A 23958-nucleotide genomic window follows, 5' to 3' on the forward strand; every position below is an offset into this window, starting at 1 on the left:
ATTCACATTCTCTGACATGATAAAACAATAGGATGGATATCATACAAAGTACCAAAGACTTGAAGGTTTTGCATTTCCATGCTTGATAAAATCAGGATCTGGTTGATATAACTTTTAACCAGTGCCAGCAGTGCTGATTTACTTTTTTTCAAATAGTTTCTTGACAATTTTAGCAGCTTCTTGTAACAACATAATTATCACTCAGCACCCTCTTCCACTATATGGTTGAAAAGGCAGAAAACACTGAAAACTGAGAGGGATTGTGATCATTGTGAAAACTGGTGGTCAGCCCCATTAAGTAGGGTATGAGAGAGTAAGAATATCTAACTAGACACCACTATAATCTAATTAAATGTAAAAAGATCCTATCTATGGACCCTAAGCACTGAAGGAACAAAGGGGCTGTGGAATGTCACCCTCCAAGTACTTTCACACAAACTGTGGGGTTTATCTGACTCATGGCACACATACTCAGTTGGTATAAATTGCCTCTGAAGGCAAGATTGCACGTGGAAGTTAACAGTGGTGGGATGCTTTATTTCCATCTGCCCACAGTTATTCCAGGTAATCTAAAAAATGATAATTAAAGTTAAGTCACACTTTGGGGATTATTTTGGTTAAACCTGGCGTTATTTTGATTTAAAATATTTGTTTTAGGAATAGGTAAAAGGACACCTACAGGAGGCTATTCTTAAGCCATACTAAGAGTATCTGCATTTATGCCTATATCTATACAGCTATGTTGGTTCAAAGTTATAGACAAGTCCAAAGTGAACATTAAGAAACACACACTTTTCACACAATGAGAATTCTCCTTCAGCTGAGAAAATACTGGGGCTAACATCTGGGACAGGAAATACACAGATCCAGAAGCTGAAAGCACATGCATGGAAAATTCAACTGCCATTGCCCTGGCCAGAATTTTGGTCATAACACAGCTGCACTCCAGTCCCTCAGGACAGGTATGACAGGACTACAGATACACCTTCTCTCCAAAACCTTTGCTTAATTCCCATTTGAAAGGCTTTTTGCTAAAAGTAATAGACTTCACTCTCAATGCATTAGGTTTTGTTACAAGAAACACACAGTTCTATCAGATTGTCTTAATAGTTGCAAATATCTAAATGAAAAATATGCTTCATGTGCTGTCAGATTATTTGTCCTAAAACCACATGAAATCACTTGTCCAGTGATCACAGTGATCCAAATTGCAAAGCAGCTTCTACCAGAATACCTTTCAGTTTTACGCCACAGCGCAAAAAGCAGAGCTGTATGTATAAAGAGGGGACACAGGGACACACACGTTTTGAACCTATATTTACATTTTGTTTTGTTCTGAAAATCATGTATCACTTTGCTGGCAATATCACAATTTTAATACTTATTTCTTCAGACTTGTCAGAAGTAACATCACTGACCTCCTGGTATGCTTTTAAGTTTCAAGATCTCTTTCAAAACAGAAACATTCTTAGCACTTCTGCTTGTTGCCTGCTTCCAAGCATGAAAAATTCTACTTAATTTTTTAAAACATCGGAATGGAATATAAAGCCTGGTGAAAAGCCCTTGTGAAACTTCTGAATGTCTGAAAATAAGATAAGCCACTTTTCAAACATAGCCACAATAGGATAGTATAAGACAAATGTAAGAGGGAAAACAAGCTTGTAATGGACAACAGTAGTTTTGGATGAACTGATTACGGTATACAGAAAAATGCTTCCATAACAGAGGTTTAGGTTATATTCACTGTTTGTAAAATTATCTTTAGAACGCCAACTATACAGAGGATCATAAGCACTTGTTGGTGAGCAAGAGGTCAAAACTCCCCCAAATCTCAGATCTTTGGTGTAGACCATGGTATTTAGTATGAGTTTAATATGGGACGTATTTACAGTCAGAACACTGTATGGTGCTTCATTTTCAAGGCAAAGGACTCAAGATCAAATGTCTTTTTCAATATTTAACATCTATGACATAGAGTAATTTGATCACTAATGCAAAATACTCTTTGAGCAACTGCTTACTGGCATCCTATGACATAATTGTGACACCTCCTTAAAATTAAAGTAGAATTTAATGATCTTCCCTAATTTTAGGCGTTCTGACCAATTAACATCAAGCCTATCTCCATTCCCATTGGGTATTAGTTACAATTCCACTAAGTCACTGAGGAATAGGTTTGCTATCTGTCCATCTGTGACCTGAATAGAGTGCCAGAGGCTATAAAGGCATGCTTATCTTTCTCAGCAAAGTAGGTCACTTAATGAAAATTAATCCTAAAAGCTCCAGTCACCACATTCAGCCAGTTGGAGGAGAAGACTTGCAAAGGCGGGGCAGGGGCACACATTGATGAGTTGCATTTAGAAGGAAGTTATTTCAAGAGATGCCATCATGAAACAAAGAAACAAAAGCAGTCCCAATCAAGAGAGATTTTCTGCTTTTTGAATTAGAATCAGTAACTTATCCAGCTTGCTGAATTGTATGTAACACAAATAATATAAAACATGCTTAAAGTTTTATTTCAGATTTATAGAAATAAATTATGTGCAGAATTATGCTTTATTAACATTTTATGTTTTTAAGATTGGATTGAAGAAAAGAATTGCTGCTTTAAAAAGGAATAAATTTAAAGACTGGATTTTTTACTCTACTGTAGCTGCATTGCAAAGAACTACAATTACTCAAGAGTAAGTAAAGTCTTTTCTTCAAGTGTCACTGTGATCTGCACTGCAGATAACTGGTGAGCTGTACTATCTTCGGATAGCAGAAATGAGGAATTCAGTTTAATAGGGACTGGAGTGCTTCTCTACAAAATTTGGCATCTGCTGTAGTAACTAAATCCATAAGACTTGACAAATATGAATGGAGCATACTCCATGTAGCTGCTGGGCAGATTATAAATAGTGGCATGCTTTGGAAGCGGACCAAGAATCTGGTGGAGTGAGCGTTACCACTCTGCAGGAGAGGTATGTCAACCAGCTGGTAACAACACATTAGCTGTGCTGGCAGCAACGGGTGATCCTTTCTGACAGTCTTGCTGGTGAACCTTATGGAGCAGCTCCTCCCCAAGCTTAGGGAAGCAGAAGGGGGATTGTGAATGATTTGGTTCTGTTATCTCAGTATCAGAGAGATCTAATATACTCAGAGTTTCTTCTCCACTTTTGAAGTGCAAGGCAATAGTTTGGGTTCATGTGACACTCCCAGATGAATCCGGGAACAAATTTTGTACAAGGTCTTTACAGAGTCCTCCATAAGGAAATAAAGCCACAAAAGAATTCTTCCACAAGGGCTTGAAGCTCGATATTGCTCCTGGCTGAAATAATGAAAACTGAAAACACTGCTGTGAGAATAAGATGCTAAGCTTTGAAGAGTGCTTTAAGGTAACTCCATAAGCTTCAGATAATACTGAGTTCCCAGGCTGGAACGGTGAGAACTCTGCAATGGGCTGCGTTTCTTATTGTCTACATTCGAGTGACGTGATTGTCCCAATAAAAATGATCATTTTCTTGGTACAGAGGATGAGTGTACCATCCCTCAAGTTATTTTGAAAAACTCACAAGAAGCTTCCTCTCTCACTCATGCTAAGAATTAAACTTTAGGTCTTCACTTCATGTCCTGATTTAGAAGAAATTTTAAATAGGCATTTAGGGAATTTCATCCTTTCTCACAGATTAGAAAGAGCATATACTGGGACTATCTATTAAAATCATAAAATCCCTTCATAACAGAAAGGATTTAAACATGATGGTTTCAGAGTTCTTCCTGCTGCTAGTCCAAAGTATCATATGCCCTTGGGCACGAAACTTAAATTTCTTAGTCTCTCTCTCTCAAATATTCAAAGTAAAGATGGAAATAATGCAGAAAGGAGTTCTGCCAATTGTTTAATTATACCTAATTAGGAAACCTAGAGTGAGCGGGAAGCTGAAAAAGGAGCAATGGATTGGGTAGCCATCAGGTCCTATCTCACTGTTGCAGGAAGAGTCAAGAAAGAAGTCTTGAGCTGCTCTGTCATTTCTGTCTTTGTACAAAGCTGTCTGCTTGTACAGGCCCAGTAGATTCCATCAGTCAAAAGATTCTGAGCTTATGTGCATGAGGGACAATCATCTACAATATACTCAAGTAAACTGTATAATGTAAATATTGTATAGCTAGAGTATAATTCAAGTAAAGGACCAACAAAAGAGAGAGATCTATGGTAAGAATGACAGCTTTTGCAAGAAGGAAATTTTAAAGAGAAAAATCACCTCTTGGTGGCTACTGCTTACTGCTTTTGATCTGTAGTTGTGATTAACTGGACACATGCAAAAGGAAGTCATATTAGGTATTAAATGAAGTTCTGATGAATTGGAATTTAGTTTAAAAAAAAAAAAAAGGAAGTCCCCTCAAAGTTATAATCAAGAGATAATTACCAGGAAATTGCTTTGAGTTAAATATTTTGAACGAGACCAATGAAAAACTAATTAATATTCAAAGAGATCCTTATCCTTAATTAGAGCATTCAAAAGAATTTTTAGCAAAGGAGGATAGCTCCCTTGGGGAGGGAAGCAGAAATATTAACTGAGCATGAAAGATCTGTTCTTTCCTTTGGGATAAGGAATATCTGTATGATCTCAATGGAGTTACATCAGCACAAAACCAGGGAAACATAGTTGTGAATCAAGCTCTTCAGATGGAGTAACGTACGCAGCTTAAATGACAGATTTGATCATATCAAAAAAGATGAAGGAGGCTCTTGAAGCACATCATACTTAAAGTGAGGAGACTAATAATAAAAACACACACACACCTACTGAAAAGTGGTAAAGGCAGCTGAATAGCTGAAATCATCAGGTGAGAGCATGATTTTAGCTGAGAGTACTGTTCTTTACAAATTTTGAAGGTTTATCCCATTTCAGAATATGGTTTTTTTGCATATCCCTTTGCTGAACTCAGAGCTACAACATGCTTGAACCCCAAATTTCTATGTCAGTGTAGAAGGCAGGACATGCAGAAGGCCTTTTGTGCAAAGTTCAGAAGAGGGGTGCACATGGAGCAATCACAGAGTTCTCTTTTATGGTGTTTCACATACATGACCTTTCATTCGCATTTAGCCTTTGAGTTTGACCACGATCTCAGATTCTGAATTAGCTGAAGCACACATGTGGCCTGTAGACAGGAGAAGAGTTGTGTTCATAGTTCTGTTATAGACAGTTCTGTTATTAGGTGTGTCTTTCCTTATACTTTTTAAGCTCACTAGGGAAGGGTTAAAATCATTGCAGAAAGGACTTGATGGATGAGGAGGCTGACCAAAGAGACCAAAGAGTGAATAATGGTACAGACTCTTTCCACTTTGTGGCAGACCACATGCCATACACTATGTAAGGTAAACAGATGGCTATAGGCTATATCACCACCACTAAATTCACGTTCTGTACTTCATAATACAGACTTAATTCAAGGCTCATAGAAACCACTACACAGACAACCTTTCAATATGGAAGCTTATCACTGAGGAATGGACAGGGAATTAAATTCTTCTTAAGGAGGGACAATTTCACAAAAATATCCTCCACAGCAACCAGCACAGCATTCTAGAAGCAGATAGCAAAGCCAGAGACAAAAATTCCTAAGTGTGGTGTTCACTGCTTATAGAAACATTGTGAATTAATAGCAATAGAGGAGCTCTTGAAAGGCACTCCGTGGGATGCAGAAGACTGGACGTTAAAGTTAAAAAAAAAAAAAAAAAAAAAAAAAAAAAAAGCTTCCGCTATGATCCTTATCCATCAGGATTTAGATCCCAGTCCTGACCCAATTTACAATGGGGGAAAAAGAAAAGTCACAATTCTCCACAAGAAACAAGGAAGGATGTTTCCAAGCTTCTTGTAGTGTCTGCTAGTGTGTTCTGGGTGTATTTACGTGGGTGACATTTAAGCTCTGCTTTTTCGTTAAACTTATGTTAACAACATTTTTACATACGTCTTTTGCACACTGGGTCATAATGCAAAAAATAAATGAGCTGTATTTGACCTGAATGATCAGAGTAGCTCTAAGAAAATCCATGACTTCTCTAAAGAGGCTCAAGTTTTATTTTTATTATTACTTTTAATAAGATCTCATTCTTCTCTTAGTAATTTAATTTTATATAGTAAAAAGATACTAGGTTATCTCTTCATGAAGGCCATATTGCATAAACCAAAATCATTAACTCTGTTTATAATTTTTAGCTCTTTGCAAGCAGAGCTACTTAATTTCTGTCTTGTCTTTCCACTAAATACTAAGATCTTGCAGATCTATAATTTTATTACACACTCTAAAAAAGTAAAAAAAGTTTACCCTAGGTCCTGAAATCACTTATCAGTATTGCTAGAAGTATTTTACTCTCACATTTGTAATATAACTCTATTTTTTCTCAACTAAGAGCCACTAAGTCTTTGAATGCATTAAAATACTATAGAACACTAGCAATAATTCTTTGCTGTTGCTATGGTACTGAGTATTTCAAATATTCCAACAAAACCGTACTTTCAAAACATCATTTAGGAGCTTATGTCCCACTTTCTAAAATGAATAGGTATTTGGCTGCAAAGAAAGTTTAACTGACATGAGTTACTATGGCACTTAATCACTTTATAAAAGGAATTAGTTGATGTGGTTATCTGCAAGATAGATATCAGAAACCTGACACTAAAATGACCTGAATTACGGCCACTTTCATTCTGGAATTCACTTGTACAAACTCAGATTTAAAGCAGTTTAAGTAATTTTGAATTAGTTCAAATTAATTTTCCTGAGGCCCCTGGCTAGACAAACCCTATGTTTCTTCCAAAAATCCTACCTATAACAACCATTTATATGGGCATTGGTATGAACCATACTCTGCCAGTAATGTAACAAAAGGTAAGAGAGTATTTGCCTGCCAAAGCATTCTCTCACCTGGGCTCTCATGTATTGTGTGAGTGCTGCTTTGATTTTAAGGGTTTCATTGAACTGTGCCCTCAACTATCTCTCTCTAAATTTCAGAAACTCCACTACCTTCACCACAACTACTGACAGAAGAATTTGCTCTTCTCTTTCAAATATGCTGTTACAGTAACGACAAGGAACAATTCGGCTCCCCATGACCACATCTTTCTTCACTGTTAAGTAGAACAGGGCCAAAGAGCCCTGAGAATCTGGCCATCCATACTAGGGAGTTAGCACCCTCCCAAAACTGCTCCAGTCTATGTCAGCTATCCAAGACAGACCCTGAACACAGTTCACAGGATAAAACATGCGCATAGGGGGTTAGCATCCTTCCATCTACCTAGTCTTCCAATATCACCCTATCAGGGTTTACACAAGTTACCACCCTGCCATGTCCATCTGAAAAACCTCTGGGCCTGTAATGTACATCCTGACTTTTGTGCTAGGAGAATACTGCTCTGGTGGGTGGCAGCACAGGCCTCAAATCATTGCAGATGTTTGGAACTAGAAAAAAGCTCTACACAAAATACTAACTGCATCTTAGGGCCACGAGGGCACTGCATGGGCCCAGAAGAGATTCAGTGCCATTGCTATAACGTGGATGTGGTTCAGGCCGTGGCCCTTAGCATGAAGGCCTTAAGTTTTATTTTGCCATATAGTCGGGGCCAGTAAGACTGCTACAACTACAGCATGATTCTCTAGGGAGCAGTGGAGAGAGTCAGGTTTGTAGGGACAGAACAGAGGCAGCTGCAGCTGTGCGGGAGCTGGGTGGCATGGCGTACAGCACGCGTGCTGCAGGGAGGGGGCTAAGGGGAGATGTGCAATGCTGCCCCTCTCCCCCCTGTAAATCTGGTATACACCACATACAAAGGGTGGAGGTCCTCTACAGAAGTCTCTAGGTGTTTGTCACATCTTAACCTCGACAGTATTACTTACGCTTCTGCTAATGACAGTGGGTATTATGAGTGGTTGAATGTGAAAGATTTACAAGTGTTTATTTTAGACTTTCAATCTTCTGAGATATCCTGTGATATCTCTGAAAATCTTCAAGTTCCTTAATGCCTGGACCCAATTTTAGTATCATAACAAGTACTGAACTTAGCAGAACAATTAGTACAGCTATGGGCCTTACAACTCCAGTGCAAAGAACAGAAAGACATTTTATAGAAGGACCTACAAAAATATTTATATTTGAGTAGGCAGTTGGATAAAAGTTTTGAATGATTACTATTTGGCCCCAGCTCAGCTGGTTATGTTATAATATCAAATAACAACTACTGGTGCAAATCACTGTTGCATTACAATTGTCAATTTGCTTATCCCAGTAAATACGTGCATTAATTGCATAGTTAGTGCAGGAGATGAACTATCAGTTTACATGCTGATAACAATATAATTTTATTCCATTAAGGAAGGAGAAGCTATGTGAGATCATGGCAAATTTAATTAAGCTTCATTCATCTCCTATGATAACGATACAATCACTTAGAGTCAATAGCCTAAATATAAAGCCCACACTAAATCATCTACTGAGCTGTCAGAGGCACTTTAAAGAGCAAGCATTGCGCTGAATGGACTAAATAATGATAATTATCCATATATTGACTGCATATGATTGAAAAAAATAACTTGCTAGTGAGTTGCAATACTTATGAGTGAATACTACCACTGGTGCTCTTTTGCATCTCACCTTTTAATAGAATGAAAATATTAAATTTTCTTTTTCAAACCAAATCTGAATCCCAGGAAAAAAGATTGAATTCCTTGCACTGTGTTGATTCTTAGAGTCAAATTTACTAAAAAGGCAAAATGGCGGAAATCATCATATATGGAAAGTCTCTGATACCGGAGCTTTTTCTGTGACCTGTAGCTTTCAGGTTAACGCTCTGAGGAAGCTGTCCCTATGTAAGTTTCTCTCTAGTTTAAAAAAAAAAAAAAATCACAAAACCAAAACCAAACTACCCGATTTCTGATTAAGAAAAATCTGAACATGGTATCTTCCTTCATTCACTGGTAGTTGCTAGTTCTTATTCAGTCAGTCTAGACTTCAGGTACGGGTCCTAAATGATCCTAGGCTTCCTTCAGGCACTTTTCAGTCAGATGATTTGTCTCATAATTCAGCTCTAAGTCTTAAGAGAAAAAGACTTATAGAACCAATTCTTCCCAACTCATCACAAACCCAACTGGGATGCAAACAGTAAGCAGCTTCCTGTGAGTTTTGCAAGTTAGGATTTCACAGACAGCAAAACAGAGCATGAGTTCCTATCCCTTTCCAAGGCTATGCCTACATGCCACCGATTGGGCAGTATTAGAACATGCTATCCCTATGTCCCTTTCACTGATAATGGCATCTAGAATAGGAAAAGAGAAGGGAAAACAGCACGATGTCAAGACACTTAAAAGCCAGCTTTCCTGAGCCTCTCACTGTGCTGAATATAAGGCCCAGCACAGATGCATCCTAAAGTGCTGAAGCAGGAATAAATAATAATACTAAAATCTCTGGCAAGTAGAGAAAGGAGATCATAAGCAGTATTGTCATGTAATCGCATTAGTTCTAAATTTCAGAGTATTTCCTAAATAAAGTGAACGCGTAATAGTCTTATACAGTGATCCATTAGATCACAATCTGTGCATACAGGAAGCTATTTTAGCTATCCTCTTGAAATTCAAACCAACCAAATCTAAATGAATTTCCTACATAAAAAAACACTTGGTTTGAGACAATTCACACCTTATCTCTATAATATCTATTCTCACTTTAGGATTGGAAATAAAATCTCATAATTACTTTCTTTTTTCTTTGGCAAAATACAGAGTTTAATAACCTCCTACAGGCATGAAGCACAATTCAGTTGTAGGGTTGTTTTTTTCTAAGTCATGTTGATTTAATGAAATGACTTTCTAAATTTGACAAATAGCTTAAAAGTTGATAAAAAAAGCCCCTTATATTACACTTTACTGTTGATTTGTGCTAACTCAATTCATTACTGACAAAATGTGATGGCTGTTCAATATCACCGTGAAATACTTTGACGATGCCAGTTGTCCACATCTCACCAAAGTGCTATTCAGCAACTTGAATTCATTTCAGCAGAGACCCCTGTTATATGTTCAAGACATTGATCAACACAAATTACTTTCTGCCTGTACTACAAATTGCCAGTGGCATTTGCAGTGATATTAAAGGAGCTCAAAAGACACAACACTACAGTTACTTGAAATTTTCCCTAAATCATAAAACTGATGGAAAATTACAGGAGAAGTTGGTCCCCATTTAGATATTTTCCACGTTTTATTCTTCAAGGTAACTCTTCCCTCAAGAAGAGCAGGATATAACAAGCACTTCTATTTTTAACAGATAAAACATTCTGCTTCTATTGTTAAATCTGTTTCTGCCTCAAACCTCCACATGTCTACTGGAAGTAGATTCATGCTACTAAACTTCCACTGCAAGGGGTCTGCCTATCACAACGGCCATCCTGACACAATTATTGTCAATAACACAACTGCTACAGGTGAAGCTTGAATGTTATTTATATGCATTCTGATGCACTGAAATTACTTACAATAAAGCAGCTTTGGACTTTTATCAATTAACTTTTACTCGATTCCTCAGGGGACTTCAACTATTTTGAAAGGAACCATCATCAGGAGAGTGGGTTGGGTGAGAAAGCAAACCAGGGAGCCACTACAGGGTGAAAGAGATGCTGGAGGATGCAGTGCTGTGTTGCCTCCATAGAAAACAAGAAGCACAGCTCTGAACCATAATGTTGCCACAATGCACAACTTAATACCGGGTCCGGTAAAGACAGCTTAGTGGATGAAATCCATCTTCCCCAGGTTTAGATGTTTTAAAAGCTAAGAGAAGCACGTACCCTCAGGTGGCCATTCATCTGACTCACCTGAGGTGACTAGCTAAGACAAAACGCATCAGGCACTGTGGAAGCCTCTCAGGCATAAATTTTAGGCCCAGCACCACATGAATCTGGCAGTTTACCCATTCTCCCTCAGAGATTCCAGGCCATAGCATTCTCCAAGGAACTATTACCTTACCTAGGTTTATTTGCAAAGCATACCCCTAAATAAGGGGAAGTCTTCAGCAATCTTAATTCATCTGACACAAATAACATACTCCAGAGAGGATCATATCCATACAATGTGCATCACTTGGATCAGACCTAAAACCAAGCTATTTACCCAAGGTGAAAATTAAGATATCATGGTCCTGGGCCATACATCTCTTGCAGGGATGCAAAGGGACACCTCAAAGAATATACAGCTGTACAGCATATGAAATTCAGTCAACTGTATTCCAGATAAATGCTAGAAAAAAAAAATTTTGATGAAAGTTACTGTTTGTGTACAGGATTCATGAAAATGTGATTAGCTGTTCTTTAAAAATACACTAAGTTAGTATTCATGCTATGTATTGTTAATATCAAGAGTTTTCTAAACTCCTTTTCTCAGCTTTGTCAAACTCAAATTATCAGATTGTGTTTAGCTGTTGAATGCGTTATTTCAAGAAGTGGACAGTGGCAATCCATTTGGCTGAATCCTAGCAATAAAAATATATAAAGACCAGCAAGCAGCTTGACCAAGTTCACCTCAGTTGCTTTGTGCGACAATAAAGCAAACAGACACAGCACAGTTAGTTCCTAAGCCAGGCTCCATGCATGCCTGAAAGTCAAAAATATTCCAGGGCACAGATGTGTTCACTCACCTCTATCCTTTGCCCCTTACTGCATGACCACTGGAAGAGTCTATACTAGCTGCTCAGGCTATACTTTCTAATTAGCTTTAACAACTACAGCATGAGAGGGTAGCAAAGGATCAACAGTTGCAGGCTCCTCCTAAACTCTGTCACTGCTTCCTCCAAACCCAAGCAGAACTTGGCACTGCTGCACACCTACCTCAAATCTTCAACAGAGAAAGTATCCATAACTTAAATTAAATATTTGTTGCCAGCTATCATTGGCTCTGACTTCTATGGTCAATCTCCAAGGAGAAAGTTATCTAACTGATTAAAAATTAGCTAATTCGTAAGTTCATATGAGCTTCATTAACACAAACTGAGTATTTTACAACAAAATATTCCTCTCTGGAACTATCTTGCATATTTTAGGTGAATCCACAGTTAATAATTCACTACTATTGAAAGTGGAAACGCTCTGTGACTTAACGTGTTTGGTATCTTGTAACTGAGGTGAGATTCCCTTGCCCCATATATAATGATGTCCTTATAAATGCCAACAGGAATAAAACAAATAACAAGGTCTTAAGCTTAAATCATTGCAGAGGACAGTGCTAGTCAGACGGACTTCTGTTTCCAGAGTGTCCATTTTCCCCAAGGAGAGGGGGCAGTTAAGAAGAAAATAATACAGAAAAGACTAGAAGGAATACAGAAATACATAAAGTAAATTAATCATTTCACCTCTAGAGTGAGTTGTTAAAGGCTGAAGGCATATTTATTTATACTCTGCTTGAAAGTTTTGGAAAAATCACTTTTATACTGCTTCAAGAATAGTAACTGTTTAGTCATCAATGTTGTCACCATACTTGTATGTTTATCTCCACGTATTCCAGCAGCCAGCGAAACTATACCCATACAATACATAAAAGATTTCAGAACTGGATATCTCTATCAATATATATATATGCGCAACCATAACTATAGAGAAACAGCCCCGAGACAACTAATTTCCCAGATTGCAGGTAGCTATCTTAAGTCATGCTTATTCTTAAGATTCTCAGAATGAATGGTTTGCCCAAATATTAATATGCATTTTTCTAACTTCATATGAAAAACAATGTTTGATGCCCACAAAGAGCAGTGTTTAAAATTGCTAGTATTTAAGAAGTCTTCATTTGCCAATTGTAATTAAGTATCAGGTTAAGATACTATATTTGCCTTCCATTCAGAAATACAAACACTTTCCTTCACCTAGAACAGGAAATAGGTATGGCATTGACTGGCAAATGTTACTTATAAAAGATTATTTTATAACCACACACAATCTAATATCAGAAGTCTATGTCTCAGATTATCTGCTACTACAGCCGAGACCATACAGAAGGCAGTGGAATGAGTTGGTATCAGTAAGAGAAGGGAGAAATTGATGTCAATCAGATGCATTCAATTGAACTCCACCTTCAATAAGATGTACTTGGTTACAGACTTTTTTCTTTTTTTAATATTTCCTCAAGTTATCCATTAGGATTTTGGCCTTGCTGCCTAAGGAACTTAACATATATCCTCTCTCTTCAAAGAGAGTAAAGCAGAAAGGCAAGGTAGGCTAACAAGAGTTGCCTTTCAGAAGAGCAGGTGAATAGACAAAACAGACAACATACCTGGAATAGGGCAGAAGGGCAAAGCAACTTGGAAACACAGAGAGCCAACATCTGAAGAGAGCAACTAACTGAAAGGTCTAGGGGGGGCTGTTTGTCTGGTTTGATGGATTTTTTTTCTTTTACAGCCTCTTTCTTTCAGATCACTTCATTTTATTTCCTGTCATCTCAATAAAGTAGGAAATTGATATGGGTATATGGGTGACGTTATACAAGTACTTGAGCAATTGGACAACTGGAAACGTTTCTCCAGGAGAGACACACACTTCAAAAACATTCAAGAAAGTAAAGCTTTAAGGTATAGGTTTAGGTGGGCTTTAAAAGAATAAGGCTGTATTTTAAAGGGGTATTATTGTTGTAAATATTAATTGTTTTTAATATGCCAAAACTGACAATATTGGCTTTCTGAAGTATGAAATAGTTTTCACTCATTTTCTGAGTTTCTTTTAAAGCTGTTTTTCAGCGTGTGAATTTTGAACTCAAAATTGTTCAGTACTTGTTCATTTTCCTGTGCTTGTAAGGAATAGGATGGAGGTATTTTACCATTATTACAATCACTGCTAGAAGATAGGCACGTTCATGCATGCTCTGCATACTGATTTTACAAAATAATCTAAAGCTGACTACAAATGAACCTTGAGATGAGTAGGATAAACAAGTGAAATAAAGTGCAGTAATGCAGATTGTTCTGCAGGATACTTAAAGTGACCTGAAGGCCATAAATCTTCAATTCTCTTCCTTTAAAACTGTGTGCCCTCATTTCAATAATTTCTATGCAGATGGCAATGTGTAACCTGAAACCCAAGTCTAGACTATTCTTCAGTTTCACAGAACTGGACTATGACTACAGAGTCTATTCAGAGACAGAAAACAGTAAACGAACAAGCCTGAAAAAGTTGTTTTTAGTATCTGTCTGCCAACAAAGACAGTTATATAAATGTTATATTTTGCGTTGATAAAGGTAAGTGGATAAAGCCTTGCACTTGAAATGAAGTAGTTACGTACTAGCTACTAGAAGCTTTTAATCTTCTAACCTTTTATATTTATAACTAGCTGTTGGGACATTATTCGATCAGGTCTGTCTTTTGAGGGAGGCAATGCGTGCGTACAGATAGGTGCAAACTGGGTGATACTCTTACCTGCAAAATAGATTGCAATAGGAAAATCTTGTTGCAAAAAGTCAAAATTCCAGACTGAAGAAAGCCCCCCACCTCCTCATGAAGAATGAATCCCAAACTGAAGGTAAGACCGTGAATGGTTCATGTCTCCAGGTCATGAAATACTTTCACTCATCAACATCCCTAGTGAACCAGGATGCGACAGGGAAGTCTGAGTAATCAGACTTTGTTAGAAGTATGTTTGCATCTGGCCTGCAAAACATCCCATCTCCCTTTGTTTTTCACAAAAGGCTCCTTTCTTCAAGGGTCACGATCGTCAGAAAATGCACTGGGGACTTGCAGGATCAATAGCTATGCTTTTTTTTTTTTTCTTCCTGGTAACTTCAGGTTATTGGCTTTCTGTTTCTGTAGAAGATATATTTTAAATGGATAGCTGAAAAATCTCTAACTGCACTGAGCCTTCCAATCCAAACAAGACACGACATCTGTAGTTTCAAAATAGGAAGTCTTTCCACAGGTGATGTAAAAAACAGCAATTCCACAAAGTGACTATTTCCTCTTAAAATTTTTCATTGTGGTTTTTCTGGAGAGCAGTACATTGGGAACTGCAGCATATCTTTGGTGTCTGTTTGCTTTGATTCTAATGAGACCTCAGTTTTAAAAAAGAGGTTGTTTCAAAATACGCTGCTGGAAGAGGTAGCTGTGACAGCTGCAAACACTGACTTAACTTCAGTTAAATGTACCCTGCCATAGAAAGACCTCTGCTTTATTAAAGACAACATCTTGGACTTCATGTTGTCCTGGGAAAGTTCAGTCTGCAGCTTAACCCTACTCACTGGTTAAAAGGCTTTTCTATGAGGACCCTCAGAAACGTCAGACGCTAAAAGATGTAAACATGAATGAAGAACACAGGAGGTATCAACTGTCTACATAAGATCTCCTATAATTATAATTTAAATTCTTGAAAAGATGATTGCATGTTTGAGCCTAAAACTCACTAAACTGTCGATATTCTAAATAATATATATACACAAATCATCCCATATAAAAACTTCACAGACACTGCTCACAAATTAAAACAAGCATACACATATGGTATCAAAACTTACAACAGAAAAAGTTTATTATTCAACTAATTTACTAGGAATATCTAGAATAAAAAGAATAGTCAAGAATAAGCATTTATAACCAATCTATAACTTTGACTAGGCAGAGCTCCTCCACCCATGCCTAAAGACAACAAAAAAGTCACTATGTGTTAAGAGCAGTCTCCTAAAAGGAATAACACATTTCAGAGAACTGTATTCATGAAAATGCCTAACGCAAATTCACGGCTGTGAGTTAATGCAAACAATCAATAGAATAAACACAGAATTAAGTATCACATATCCTAATTTATAAAGCCAATGTTTACAGTTACTGAAGTGCTATCCCACAATCTTTTAAAGTCATCCAGCTTTTAGATTAGCTGAAGACAATGGATAGACTCTTTTAGAAAATGAAAGTTCATTCCTTAATCAAGTTATTTCAATCTTTTTTGTTCATTTTACTCTTTTTAAAAAATTCTTATGTATGCGATTAAAGAAAAGAGTTACATGTTCCAAGTCGTCTGAATTTTTTTTAATATAAGTTACACAAGGATTGTATTTCTCTTCTAAGAATGTACTTGACAGACATGTTGGAGGAGTGCTCAGTTGTCCCTGAGGATGGTATTTACATCATCTAATTTCAAACGCCCAGCTCACATTGTCTGAATCACCCCTTGGAGTTCTCACTAAATAAACAGCAGGAAGTAGGTAATTCAGATGCTCCAAACAAGAAGGTACTTAGATGCACAAGGGAGAGAGTGTAATTATTGTTTTAAGTGTTCAGTTATTTTTAGTTTTGGTTCTCATCCATTCCCACAACCTTTAAAATTAACTCTATCAACTGCAGAGTTGCTTTATTTTAAAGAGCTCAGCAGCACATTCTCCATAACAATTCTTACAATAGTAGATACAAGTCCTTCTCCACCTCTCCTCCCGTATCTAGAGTCACCTTATGTTATAGTACGAGCTTTGTTACGCTGTTTGACATGTTAGTGGTTGGAAAATGTGTAATGGCTTACTACATATTCCAGAGATTCATTACAGAATTTTCAAAAAGTGTCATAATCGGGAGAGACATGAAAAAAAATGAGCTAACACAGGTCGACATTTATCAACTTTTTCCTTTCAAATTAATAGTTTCTTAGCAAGAACTTTTATTACTACTATTTTGATGAATAGCCTACTTAAACTAAGTCCTAGCAGCCTAGGCAAACATGCACAAACGTGGGCAGCAGCGGAAACTGGGTCAGCGAGCGAGGGGACAGCAATCGCTCAGTGTGCTTCTTCATGAGACCACCACAGTGCTAGTGGAGCACAACAGGCAGAACAGCAACATAGCTAAGACCTTCACAACATCAAACAAATACTGGTTGAGGTGAAGTCAAGTCCTACTTTTAAGCTGCTATACTAACCAGTTCTTTGCTTACACTGACGATGGGAACACATCACCTTTGAGTTTCTTCTAAGTATGCCTCAAGAAATAATATTTTCTCTGTAAAGTAACTGAACTTATTAGAGTTCCTCTAGTATGCCCGAAAATGTTACACTTCATTATAGTACTATGCAATTTGAAGACAGTTGTTGCCTGTCGGTCTCCTTTCTTCTGGGATAAAGCCCTGAGCAACCTGATCTGATCTCACAGATGACCTGCTGTAAGCAGGGGCTTGAACTGGAGATCTCCTGAGGTCTCTTCGAACCTGAAGCTATCCTATGATCACACTAAGCAGCACTAAAAAACAAGAATTAGGAAGGTGTGTGCGCTTGTGTGTGTGTGCGCGTGTGTGCGTGCGTGTAAACACTATAAAGAATATCCAAATACTGGGATTTGAGTATAAATTCAAATTAAAAAACATCACAAAAAGATATTGACTCAAAACTTTTTTTTAAAAACCAACTTAACAATTCAACGTGATTCACAAAGTACTTTTACTGTAACATAACTAAAATATTAAAGCTTGTAGAAGTGAGTGGTTTTAATACACAAAGTGAAAAATCTACTAAACAGATTTCTGCACACAACCTTTAATGAAAACTCAGTGAAGGAACATGGAAGTAGCAGCAAGATTTCTGGGTTTTTTTGTTACAGCATTGGATTTACATGCAGCATTATTAAATGGTAAGCTATCTAGACAATAAAATATCTAAGATATAAACATCATTTGAAGTCCATTTTCACTAAGGCAATGAGTCAAAGTTTCATATTAAAATCTTGTTTGAATACAAAAATAGTCATTTTAATGAACAAACAACAAGCACACACATGTGTATGGTGTGAGCAAAACACTATGTAATAGAAATTCACCAAGGTTAAATGGAACACCATTACGTATTACATGAAAAAAATGAGGTAATAGGTTCAAGTTATGGTTGACAGAAAATTAAAGATTTTCAAGATCTATCCCAAAAGAATCCTCTTAATATTTAAGTCTTGTTTCTGAAAATGCATGTTTTATCCCACAGCTTTATAAGGTGTCAAGAAATTGTATAAAACCTGTTATAAACAAAAGTACTCATTTTAAGAGGGTGAAAGCCATTTTACCAAACAGTTACCAAAATGCTCCAAGCAGCAATGGAAGAGTTCATCAGATACATTCTTCTGTTTTAATACTTAAATTCTATTTTCTCAAGATGAATAAGCGTAGAATGTTATTCCTTTGGGCTTATACAGACAAGTAAGAATTGTATACTATGCACCAGCATGATGAAAAGTTACGTTTAAAAGAGAGGTGCAGTCACTTCAGAGGCGGTTACAAATGTTTGAGCAACCTTCTTCTCTCCAAACCCCATTTTACATTCAACTTTTTTCTTTTATTTAAAAAAATCAGATTTTAAGAACGTGGAAAACATTGCCAAAAAAGGGGAAGATTTGTGAGGAGACAGAGTTAGTTAGGAAAGAGGATCTGTGCTTGTTTTAGTCTTCTTTATTTTAAACACTACATTTGATATACTAGTTTTTGTTAGAAACAATCCTGCCTTCAGTTACTATTGTTCAGAAGATGACTGATCAGAGTCTCAAACAAGATTTTTAAAACTTCTAATGCCTGGCTTAGGCTCCTTTTAATTTTCATTTATTCTAGCAACATCTAATAATGAAAGCAGTGCTCAGGTTATACTATATTACAAGAAGTGGGAGTTGCCAAGTAATATTCCTCAGTAATTCAACATTAACCAGTACAGTTACTTTAAAAAAGGCAAGAGGTTTAATTGCAAGAGTTTATCTTTCTGTGCAGTGCTCATATAACTACTTAATATCCTTTCCTCTCAAATAGTTGACTAGAGTCACACTGCTTGTAAACAGCTTTAGGACTTTCCAATTAGGGATAAATTAGAGCAATTGTTGCTCTATTATGCTCATGGGATATGAACGGGATTGTATATATTTACTAGGGAGGGTATACTCAATACTTAAAATTATTTACTGAAATAATAAGAAATCGAAGTTCTACTAACAAAACTGGTGACTTAAGTAATGCTTCCTGTCAGTTCTTGGATACAAATAGTCAGGAAACAACTATAAATAACAAAGCAGTCTACACTTACATTGCTGAAGTAGCACAGCCCCACAACTGCCTATACTACTAACACACATGAAGCGCAGAAAAGAACGCTTGCAGAAGAGGACATATCTGGCCAGAGAGGATATGTTATAACAAAACAAAATCAAGCATTTTCCAGGCGTGCAGATAAAAGACGACAATTAATGAGATGCAGACTAAAGCATGACCTCCACACTTCTGACCTTGTTAACTCTCATCAGTCCCTTCCAGTTCATACAAAGACAAGAAAATCCCTCCCTAGCACTGTTTTGCCAACAAGCCCCTTCGAACCTTGCTCCCCTTCCCCTGTGCAGAGGCACCCACCCTCAGTCGCGTTTGCTGCCTGGCTCAGCAGCAGCACGGTCCCCACCGCAAGGGGCACCAGGCCTCCTCGCCTCCCCAGCCTCACACGCGGCCATGGTGCCTCGGCCGCCCATGAAACCTTCCCCCATAGCTACCCACACCCACCTTCCTCGCACTCCAGCCTACATACACTGAGGCCTGCTCCTTTTGGTGCATCGCAGGATAGCATGCGCTGTCAGGCCTGAGCAGAACACAGCTATCTTATTTACAGAGAAAATGAAGTTGTTACGCTAGTGGTATTTTAGTGTAGCATGGCCAGCCTCAGTAACTCTCATCTCCCCCACATCTGAACTCTTTGCAGGGAAGACCACATCATCTTTTCTCTTGTAAAGCACCTAGCAACTAATCAGCAGCTCTAGAAAAAAACAGCAAATAGCTACAAAGCATTGCCACACACAAGACAACAGTCACGTGCCCCTCCAACATTATCCTCCTTGCCCAGAAGCACTGACTGAAAGTTACCTTTGCTCAAATGCTGGGTGCACAATGAAGAGGTTCAGCAGGATTTGGAGGCAGGAGTTAAAAGGGCACCCAGGAAAAGAGCTGAGCTTGGCATCACCTTTCCATCAAACACAGAGTGCTGCTGAGAGCCAGTGGCATCCAAAGGGCTGGGAACGCAAAGGAACACAATCCCTTTCCATAGCCAGGGAAAAGCCCAGGGAGTCTGATGATTGGGGTGTAGGGATTTTTTAAAAGTTTTTTTCTAAACCGCGGCAAGTAGGCTGACCACATAGAACATCCTACCACCCAACACAAGCAACTAGGTATGTCCACATAGTTGCCTACTTAATACTATGAAATGCCACTTCAAAAATGTGCCCATTTAACCATGACTAGCTCAGCCCTGCAGGTTCACTCTCCATCTCTTTTATGCATTTGTTACAGAGTGCTGTTCTAGAAAAATCTCCATTATATCTAACAATTCAATCAAATCAAGGCAGGTGTTTTCCAAACTAAGTTGTGACATCAACCCAAAAAGCATCGCAGTGCCTGAAAAATAGGTGACATCTCTCAGAATATATGGGTTTTTTTAATGTTAGTTTCCATGTAATTAAGACAGAGTTCCTTGACAGAAGGAACAAATGTGTTTGTTTTGTTTTTTTTAATATGAAACTATTAGCAGAAAGCACTTGAGAGCATTTTCTATCTTGGTTAAATACTAATATATGAATAGCCTCATTTGGGCTTGTCAGTATAAATAAGAGGGGCCAACGCAAGTCTTTAATTGTAATAACAAAAACCCAACCTAGTCCAAAATTCAATTAAGGACAAAGAGTTTTTAAAAGACGACTTACTTTTCTTCAGTAATAGCTTACTGACAAACTTCTACCTACCATTAGCAAGACAAAACCTTGGGTCTTTTGAGACTCTTCACGAAAAGTTACCCTCTAAATGTAGAGTTGACATTGGAAGACCAATTCTAGCTAGTGGTATCAAACAGGATGATAAACTAAAACCGGACACTCCCATTGCATACATGAAGTAGACAGAAAAATTCAAAACATGTAAGTTTTGCAACCTCTATTCTTAGACCATCAAAAATTACAAGTGGGTAGTTTCAAAAAATATCTAGAAACATTCTTCAGTCATTCTCAATGCAAAGTGTAGTTATCATATTGGCATATCAGAAAACTTTTACATATGAAAAAAAGAGAGGGAAGATCTTGCAGCTATCCATTTAAAAAAAAAAAAAACACCATAATTAATGTGTGGACGTTACCACAACTCACAAAGATGTCGATAGAGAATTCCAGCACACAAACAACAAGTTTAAATGAACTCTTTACAAAACACTGATAGATGTGCAACATTTGTAATATTCCTTCCACATGCACATAGCACTCTTACAAAGCACCATTTCTTCTACAATATAGAGTAGATGCACTAGTAACAGTTGTAGTATAAAAATAAACACAATCACTCTGCTAAAAAATTAGTGCAAAATTATCAATGTTTTATCATTTGAAAATGTAAATGATTTTTTCAGATACATTGTCTTACAAAAAATTAGAATACTTGAACAATTCCAATTCGATCTCTGCTCCTTCTGAATTATGTGCACGATATTTTCAAGGTCTACAGTTCCCCAACTTTTGAGACACTGATCAAGAGCTCTTAAACTCTGTTTAAACTGAACCAAGACCATGCTTCAAAAAAACCTCCAGTATTTCTAGCTTTGCTAGTTTATTAAATATTGAAGTGTCCCACTTGCAATAATATCTAATACGCAAGATATAGCCATCTGAACTCATTATTTGTATCATTAAGCAAAAAGTCCTAGATTTCTTAAAGAACAATGAAGTACAACATTCCTAGTGCAATGAATTATAATTCAGTCTGAAGCACAACTACACTTCTCTCATATTTAAAAAAAAGTTGAAAAATGTTTTCAACCATCAGATAATTGTTTTAATAAAAGGCTGCTTTAACTCGTACAATCCTGAATGTTGTAAGTCTCTTATCTTCCGATAACTCATCACTGAAAGGCTGACATCCAGTACCATCAGTCATTTAAAGAAAATTTGCAAAAATAATTTAATTGGAACATCTTTGAAGCAGTTAACTTCACTAACAGCTCAGACATTTAAATATTGCTTCCTGTTAAAGGGACACCTGCACTCACTAGTGTTCAAGTGCTTGTACTCATTATAAATTTTAAAATAAAACTCCAAATCTTTCTCTCTCATACTTTTTTTTTGTGGAAACAAAGATTATACTGAAAATCCGAAAGCCAGTCTTCTGTTTTATTTTATTTTTTTTACCAATTAGTTTAATTCATAACTATGCTACTTGGAAGCCACCGCATGGAAGAAGGTCCCTTTAACAAGGAAGGAAACAGGTATCACTTAATCAGGATGCGTGAATGGAATCTGTACCTATGTGTAAATGGCAATGCGTTCTGGGTTGGTTCAGCCCTTGGTTCTGAGTTCTGTGTCACTTCTGGAGTTGCTCTCTCGTCATCCGTTCCATTAATACTTTCTGGCGTTAAAGGAGACTGAATATCCCCTCCAGCTGATTCCTTAAGTAAAACAAATAAACAACACATTACAATTACACACTACTCAGAAAGACAATGTGCATACCAGCTCTAACATTAGTTCTTAAATGCGATAAGATATTTTAGGCAATATTAATGTGAGGTTCACAGATTGCCAGCACGTCTCATATTCATATTTTATCATGTGATGATTTAGAAGTGTAATATCATAAGATTCAGATTATCATACACAAAACACAACTGACCTATGATTTATTTGCAGGTACCCAGCCTCCTGCTTATTGGTTTTATAGACTTCTGTCTCTTATCTGATATTACATTCAGTCCTCAGCCAGCTAAAGGACTGGCAACTATTCACATTCAGGATTCTTATCTCTTACTTTGTCTTCTAACATGGAGACAGGATTCTTATCTCTTACTTTGTCTTCTAACGTGGAGAAACAAGCAATCTGGATATTTATTTCAAAATCTAGCTTTAATATTTTTATTAACCAAAGTGAACAGTGGAAGGGCCGTTGCTGATGCATTCACTGTTTCTCCTATGAGCCTTTTTTAAAGAAGGCTTGTTCAGCAGCGTCCTTGCAAACTTACATAGACATAGTTTCTGTCTGGGAAAAAGAATTCTCCAGCCACGCTCAGTCAGTTTCCTCTGCCGGATACCTGAGAAACTTAGCAGCCAGCAGGAAGTATGGTGCAGTTTTATCACACCAACATGTACATTTGTGTTTTGGCCAATAAAGACTATTTGCTGGTTTCTGGTCACTGATTAATAACGTTAAACCAAATGTTAAACAAAAGAACAACCAATAACAACAAAAAAGAATATTCTGTAGCCCACATCCTAACTTAGAATATCATAGGCTTTCCAAGCCTGTATATGGTTTAATGCTTTTCTTTCCAAGTAAGGATTGTTGCGTTGTAGGAGATAAATGAGACATACGAGCTAAGTAAGTAGCTCATTTGGATTTTAGATTGTCTTAGTAGGCTTTCAGCAATCAAGCAGGAACATTTAACTCTAAGATAGAAGGGTTTCACGAACAGAGTTCCATGGGTGGCAAGGAGGGACGCCTACACAGCAGAGGACTGCTGGACTCGCAACATTTCCAAAAGCTAAGCATATCCTATGGCTTTGCAGCCTCTTACTGTCTGCATGGGGAAGAGAGAAGGCTGCTGTTTAACATTCTTAAACTGAAGCACAAGCACAGTCTTTGGAAGTCTAGCTGCTACCCTTCTCAGCTCTTTGACGTTCTGCATAGAAAGCTGAAGAAGAGTAATCTCGAAAGGAACTGAAAGTATATGGAGATGCTCAGGACCTTAAAAAAGCAGATTCTAACTCTGAGCCTTCAGTTGTGTTTCCACCCCCTTCAACTAGTTTATAAGGGTCAGACTTTTTGAAAGCCAATACGGAATCTTGTCTATATGTATAGGAAGAGTTATCCTTAACATCTGGCTTATCCAGATGAGATAATTCAGTCCTGTTACACGAAACAAGATCCAGCTGTCATCGTCACCTTCCACAAAGAACCAGCATCACTTGGAACTACCACATTGTACTTCCAAGTTTGCACTGC

General features: G+C 37.4%; 1 protein-coding gene across 4 annotated transcripts in view; it reads right to left on the reverse strand.

Moving 5' to 3' along the window:
* LOC104152994 (homer scaffold protein 1) overlaps positions 1–23958 on the reverse strand; it is a 120660-nt gene that overhangs the window by 25247 nt on the left and 71455 nt on the right. For all 4 annotated transcript variants that reach the window (XM_068927905.1, XM_068927906.1, XM_068927904.1 and 1 more), the window contains one exon: positions 22266–22408. In XM_068927905.1, coding sequence (XP_068784006.1) covers positions 22266–22408 — 143 coding nt within the window. The remainder of the gene's footprint in view (positions 1–22265; positions 22409–23958) is intronic.

Source organism: Struthio camelus, chromosome Z, assembly GCF_040807025.1.
Source record: "Struthio camelus isolate bStrCam1 chromosome Z, bStrCam1.hap1, whole genome shotgun sequence".
Classification (NCBI taxonomy): Eukaryota; Metazoa; Chordata; class Aves; order Struthioniformes; family Struthionidae; genus Struthio; species Struthio camelus.